This window comes from Camelina sativa, chromosome 3, assembly GCF_000633955.1.
Source record: "Camelina sativa cultivar DH55 chromosome 3, Cs, whole genome shotgun sequence".
Classification (NCBI taxonomy): domain Eukaryota; kingdom Viridiplantae; phylum Streptophyta; class Magnoliopsida; order Brassicales; family Brassicaceae; genus Camelina; species Camelina sativa.
Genome location: NC_025687.1, coordinates 7,723,306 through 7,730,320, shown reverse-complemented (window position 1 = coordinate 7,730,320; position 7,015 = coordinate 7,723,306). Strand labels below are relative to the sequence as shown.

At 34.2% G+C, this 7,015-nt stretch overlaps 2 protein-coding genes and 1 long non-coding RNA gene across 4 annotated transcripts in view; 2 read left to right on the top strand and 1 right to left on the bottom strand.

Annotated features, from left to right (window-relative positions):
• Window positions 1–1,342, top strand: part of LOC104778755 — a 5,135-nt gene extending 3,793 nt beyond the window's left edge. Inside the window, exons 6-8 of the mRNA XM_010503195.2 lie at window positions 3–513; window positions 609–859; window positions 945–1,342. Of these exons, the coding sequence (XP_010501497.1) occupies window positions 3–513; window positions 609–859; window positions 945–1,016 (834 nt within the window). The 3' untranslated portion in view covers window positions 1,017–1,342. The remainder of the gene's footprint in view (window positions 1–2; window positions 514–608; window positions 860–944) is intronic.
• On the bottom strand, window positions 1,443–3,104 carry LOC104775830 (CASP-like protein 2A1). Of its 2 annotated transcripts, XM_019243502.1 has the most exons (4): window positions 2,735–3,104; window positions 2,199–2,281; window positions 1,994–2,114; window positions 1,443–1,908 (listed from the first exon to the last, which is right to left on the bottom strand). In XM_019243502.1, the coding sequence occupies exons 3-4, from the start codon at window positions 2,048–2,050 to the stop codon at window positions 1,633–1,635; spliced, it is 333 nt and encodes a 110-aa protein (XP_019099047.1). In that variant the 5' UTR covers window positions 2,051–2,114; window positions 2,199–2,281; window positions 2,735–3,104; the 3' UTR covers window positions 1,443–1,632. The 2 variants fall into 2 exon arrangements, with proteins under 2 accessions (XP_019099047.1, XP_010498065.2); XM_010499763.2 differs by lacking the exon at window positions 2,199–2,281.
• LOC104775829 lies at window positions 4,781–6,623 on the top strand. The gene is made up of 4 exons (XR_766080.2): window positions 4,781–5,053; window positions 5,150–5,225; window positions 5,997–6,073; window positions 6,440–6,623. It is a non-coding gene; the product is annotated as an uncharacterized LOC104775829 (long non-coding RNA).

Genomic DNA, 7,015 nt, shown 5'->3' with positions numbered 1-7,015 from the left:
AGGGAAGGGATGGACCAAGTTTAGGTGTCAGTGGGGGTAGTGTCGGAATGGGTGCAAGTCACGAGGCAGAAATCCACGGAGCTGATGTTTCAGTCCATAGGGGAGATAGCGTTGTTGGAGACATGGAACCAGTTGCAGAGGTCATAGAGAATCTAGGACAAAGCGGTGAATTTGCACCAGAGCAAGGCCTTACTGATGATTTTGTTCCTGAAGAAATGGATCGAGAAGGTAGGCTTGGGGATAGTCAAGATAGGGTGTCTCAATCAATTGTAAGGGCGGACAGTGGCTCTAAAATTGTTGATTCATTGAAGGCTGAATCTGTTGAAAGTGGTGAAAAGATGAGTAACATAAATGTGTTGATCACCGACGACAGTGTTCATCCATCTTTGTCTTGCAATGCGATCATGTGTTCTGGTTACGAAGCATCTAAAGAAGAAGTGACCCAAACGTGGGAGTCCCCGCTCAATGCTGGCTTTGCACTCCCCGGATCAAGTTACACTGCGAATGACCAAGGTCTGTAGATTTCTTCCTGTGGATAAAGTCCAAACTTCATCACGTAAAAGCAGTGTAAAAAATGATAGAATAAGCATATGCTGTTTCTTTTTCAGGGCCTCCAAACGGAGACAGCAATGATGAAATTGTGGAATTTGATCCAATAAAGTATCATAACTGTTACTGCCCTTGGGTTAATGAAAATGTGGCTGCTGCTGGATGTAGCAGCAACAGTTCGGGTTCTTCGGGTTTTGCTGAGGCGGTTTGTGGGTGGCAACTAACTCTTGATGCCCTTGATTCGTTCCAGTCGCTTGAAAATCCTCAAAACCAGACAATGGAATCAGAATCAGCTGCATCTCTGTGCAAGGTTTGCGTCAACTTGCATCTCCGTTACTTAATTTTCTTCCTTCGTTTGATGATCTAACACTAATACTAATTGGTTTTGTTTGTAGGATGATCACCGACCTCCTTCCCAGAAGCTCTTGAAACGCCAATCTTTTATCAGCAACCATGGGAAAAAGTAAGATTATTTTTACTTGCGAATAAAAATCAAAAAGGTACAATTGCAATTTTTCTTAATTCAGACAGAATTCGATATATATATATATATATATATATATATGTGTGTAGTAAAGCATATAAGCTTGCACAACACTTGGTTAGGGGTTCTTTTACTTGGGTTTCCTTTTCGCAGTACAAATAAAGAAGTTTCTATAGTCTCCCGAATCTACAAACTTTTGTATTTCTTTGAAGTAAAAGGAAAAATTTGTGTAGTAAGAAATAACTGTTAAAAGACGCCTAAACAGAGGTGACAGTATTGAATCTAGTTTGATGATCTTATATTGACTTATTGTCCTGTTTAATCCTGAATTCAACGACTTTGGTTGGGTTTAAAACATTCAATTTTCAAGATAATGTGCATGGAACCGTTGTGTTAAGGATCATTAGTGTCCAGTAATTTTGTGTGATTCTTATATGCTTCATACCTTTTATATAACATTACAACCAGTCGTAACATTTAATACAAGCACAATAGAAAAGATAGTCCAAACACAAAAGCATTCTTTCTCTTGACCCAAGTTAAAATGACAACTTCTGAAACTTTGACTAATTAGATGTATTTGAAAAGCAAATGAAGGATCAACTTCCGAAGACAGCGACTTCGATGTTCTTGTCGGAGTCAACAATGGAAGGAGGGTCAAAGCGAGTAAAGAGCTTATAAGAGGAGATTAGAGAGAGAACAACGTAGAAGCAAACCACGAAGAATGTGATTATAACAGAAGCAGTGGCTTTATGGCAGAAACTGCCATAGGAGCTACATGCATCGCTCCAAGTAATGGCTGCATCCCCATTGTAAGCTAAGTATAGAACTTCCGCGGACACAGCTCCAGCAGCAAGAACCAGATAGGTCAGAAGCTGAGACAATTAAATATTGAAAAATTAATATCAGTATTAAGCGGGTCATTTAGTTGATGATTAACCGAATTTTACTATACTAAACCTGATCGAGACAGAAGAAGGTCCAAACACGAGGCATGGTTGAAGAAGAACGAGGCATCGCTGCTATGGCTGCTGATAGAAGAGAGTAGCCTGCACATATTCCATTTGCATGCACCAAGTACCTAATTTTGAAATGACATTTTTACCATTACCGATAATTAACAAATAAAACAATATTTAAGCCATAATAGCATTCTTAATCAAACCTTATATGGCTATATCTATGCTAACTTCGATAACAACAAATGTAGCTTGACTAGTACGTGTCTGCGCCTAGCATTTTGGGGCCCTAGACAAAAAAATAGAAAAGGAAAAAAAAATCTCCATTCTGTAATTCATCAGAGCCGCATGTTTCATGATAAGAGTGAAACGAAATTGGGACCAAATTAAGATGAATGACAAGTTTGCAACCAAAGATTACCGGTCATAATCAAACTAGTAAACCAAAAAAAATCAAATTAGAAATGGCTCTACGTGTCTTCATAGTTAACACAATTGTTGAGGGGAATATTGGAACTCTAATTATAAGTTTTGGTTAAATATGTATAAACGTAGATATATACATCAGTTTCTTGAAACTACAACCTTTTTTTGTGTTTCATGTAAAACATCGGTAAACCATCTCACAACACACAAACCCTAATTATACATAGTATGCGAGGAGATGTGACTCTGAATCTTAAGAGATGAAAGATTATTACAATTATTCCCATAATTACATGTGTATGGATAAGATTCGTACCTAAACGCTGTGAGATTGGAGTAAGATATAGAACCGAACTCATTGTCTTCGGAGTCCTTAAGCATGACAACAAGCGCCGCAACACAAAGCCCCACTGGAGCTAACCGGAGCATTGTTTCGGCGGTTCGCATTCCGGGACCAACCTCCTCCCACTTATCCGTCGCACCGCCACCGGAATCTTCGTGGTTAGCCTTGTCATGATCGTTACTCTTCTCCATTTTGATCTTCTCAATTTTATTTGTCTCTTTTTGTGGTTCCTGAGGAAAAATGTGGTTATAACAAGTGGTGATGATTTTAATGTGTGACATTAAATAAAAGGAAGTGTTGGATCGATAGGTTGGTGAATGCATTTAATTTCGATATTCATGACGCTTCTCACACTTCCCTATAAGAAAACATTTAAATTTAAAGGCTTCGAAATTGATAAGTACTCCACTAAAACTGCAAAACAAAATAGATCACTCCACTGCAATGTATTTTATTTAACATAATTTCTTTTTAAAAAGACGATTTGTCTAAGAAAATAATTTTTATAAAGATAAATAAATAAATCAGGAGCTCATTCTACTCATTTTAATATAATTAAGTACACTTTATATTTAATAAAATTAAAAAATCAGTTACTCACTCGTGGACATGTTTATTTTATTCGCTTCTCACGGTTTTTTCACATCCTTTGTTTCAGTTCAATCTAAAGAACAGTGTATTTTAAAACATAATAACATATATATATATATATAACAACATTGTATATATTGATAACTTACTGTATTTATTTTCGACGTTGCATAAGTAATCATATTTTTTCAGTATGGGCTCATGCTCAAGTTAGAAAACCGGTTACCATCTCAAATCTCAATCAAAGAACCCTAGCTTTAAAATTTGAAGCAAATATTTTGCAAGACTACTTCGTCTTCGTGTATATATTTTCAAAGAAGTAAACTGTGTTTATAGGATACAAAATTTTTGGAGCTAATTCAATCTCGTGATCGAGAATATATCCAGAATAAAACTTGCTTCTTCGTAAATAATAAATGTATAGAGTAATAGTGTGGCTACGCACGTTTCCTCATAATAGTATGGTTACCGGATTAGTTGGTTTAATAAAAGCTACTAATTCTAAATTTGTATCCCCACTACTGACTATTTTTGGTGGATCAAATGAATGCTCCTGCAAATTTTGATAAGCATAAGAATTAGACACCTCCAAATTTTTACCTTTGTAAATCAAGAATCTAAATAAATATTATCAAATATATATTGAATATTACGAGATAGTACGTAGTTTTGAATCAAAATGTTTTTTGTTTTTTCTTAATCCATTTATAGTTATATATTCGTTCCTTTTTTTTCTTGCAACCATGACCTGACCCTCTAATTTTTTAAAAAAGTTGAGGTGTATCCAATCGAACTTCTATAATGATTTATGCTCAAATGGGATAAGAGAAAATACATTTATTGATTAGTTAAAAAAAACTAGTAAATACTATGGTTTATTTCTTGTATAATAAATGTGCCTACTCTTTATTAAAAGATCTACAGTTATATTTTAACAAAAATCCAAAAATCGAAAGTTATTCGAATGGGGGTTGTTAATACTGTATAGTGCATAGTTTCAAATCTTATATTATTACTTTATAAGTATTAGCATTGGTTGAAGGATAAGCTGGAGTGATTTGTTTAATTTGATATTTTTGGATAGATATATACGGTACAATGATTACAAAACATCTAAAACCTTATAAAATCTTAACAACAACAATATATATATATATATATATATATAATTATATATGGTATCTACTTGACGATGTACTCTTTTTATGCAGGGGAAGTGTAGATTACATCGTTTTCAAAACAATCATTTTTATATCGTTGAGATCTTCCCTGCTGTGCTCCGCTTAGAGCATGTACAACGGTGAGTATTTAGAGATTTTTAAGAGATGCTTAAACTTAAAAATAAATCAAAATACATTATTAACGCAGAAATCGATCCTAAGTTAAGCATTTTTAGGATTGCTAAGGATCTCATATGTGTCTCTCTATGATTGGTTGCTCAAATTAACAAAAGGAAAAAACAAACTTCGTCGACCCTTTTTTCCTCTCTCTCTCTCTCTTTTCTTTCGAACCGTTCTCATCGGCATGACCAACAATGGCCTGCTCTCTCAGTCACTCTGAATCCTCAGTCTACCAATCTCCGTTAATTTTCCCTCTCGATCTATGTGTTGTTCTTCGGTCGTTGTCTCGTTCCCTCTTCTTAATTTTCGTCATCTTCATCGGTGTAAAATCAAATTATTGTGGTCGAATTTGAGTTATAAGGTGAAATTGTGTTTGGGTTTTCGTTATTTGCATAGATTTAAGGTTTTATTTTACATAATTTGGTACTAATCCATCAATTGTTTTTCTATTTTGCAGGGAAGAGCTGGGTGGTGAACCTTACTTAAAGTATTCAAGTGTCAAGTTTTGGGTTTCGCTTTAAAGGTTTTTTTTGGTGAGTAATCGATTTCTAATTGATATGTATTGACTGTTACTGCAGTTTATTTTCGCACAAAGAAGAACTATTTAGGTGTATGTGAGATTTTGATTTCAGTTTATTGCGGTTGTTACTCTTTTTGCTTCTTTGCTTTCTTTCTAGTGTGTTGATGCATGTGAGTGAATGTCATAGTTATTCGAGTGTCTGATCCTTTGAACTTATTTATCACAAATTGTATAATCGGTGGTGTGGAGCTATGGTCATGTTGTCTGCTTTGGAGTTTAATTATTCATATTGGTTTTAAATTTGCCAATTAGTTTTGTGGTAGTAACATCAAAACCTGAAGTTAGTAGGCTCCCAAGATATGAATCTGGTTGAGATTCATGTTGGTAGTTCATTGACTGAGATTTGTCTAAATCATGTTTAAAGGATCAACTTGTTCAAACTCAAGTGTTAATCTATATATTGTTCTGGTTATGGGTCTATGAGCAACCTGAAGCTTACGATCACTAAGTCACCTCTATTGTGGATGTTAGATGGGCGTTTTGATGATGATTACTTTTAATAATCACATGAATTCAGCCAAATCAGACAGGAGTATGAGATGAGAAAAATTAAGCAGGGAAGAGATATTCTATAGGACTTGTTTACTTGAGTGTAAATTAGAAACAATGTCTGGACATGATATCTGAAGGTTTAGATGCTTTGAAGAACATTTGCATCTGATATGAACGAAATGAGTCTATTAAAGTGCAGCTCCTAACACACTTCCCTTATACACTTATTCAGTACCTGAGCTGATGGTCCATGTCACAACCTGCAGGAGCGGGATAGGCAAGTCTCTGATGGTTGAAATTGACACAAAGGTAAGTATCTTTGGGGCATACAAATTTTCAAAATAATTTTTAAAAACCTAAAATTAGGATCTACCATTAGAGACATACAATTTTACAGTTTTTTTTTAAAAGTTTTTAACTTAACTATCTCCAAAATTTATAATTAAATATAACTAAGTATCTTTTTTTGGTATCCACCGTTGAACATGCCCTAATTAGTAACGTCATTTAAATTCAGGTTATTAATTAGTGACCGATGAGGTGGGATATTTTACTTTTACTTAATACTAACAAAATTCAATCGTCTTTGTAAAACAATATAGGAGACTTTTTTCCTAATTTACCCTCTAATAATAATAGCGGATATATTATTAATAATCAGTTTGATAATGATAGGATGGGAGACATCTTATATCACCGTTATGTTGGGGCATCTGTACTGGAGTAATGGTGACCATTTCTCAAAAAAAGAAAAAGTTACTTTTTTTACAAATTTTCTCTTTTATTTATTTTTTTAATATTTGAACCACATAATAAATGACATTTGTCTCATTTATTTGTTGTGAGAACCGTTTCTCAAGTTTCTTCTTGAAGTATGATTTTTTTTCTGCTAAAGATCCTATTAAAGTCTTTTGCAACTTAAAACAACCTAACATATATTTTAGCCAGGAAAAAAAGAACATAAATAGTAGTTTGGAAGTAGTAATTGTATTTCATTAAGTGGGCACATATATACTTCACAAAAAAAAAAAAATTTAGTTTGACCATGTATTTTTGTTTGCTTAATGTAAAATTTAAACTGACTCGCAATCTCCTTCAAGTCAGGTTTAAACTTAAAACCAAAAAGAAAATAAGAATCAGCTAATGCGTTAACCACACTCTCTCTCTCCAAACACCTCTTGGTCCACGTAGTCAATTTCGGAAACTCTTTTTGGATACTGAAATCACCAAATTTCTCCATGGCCTTGAACC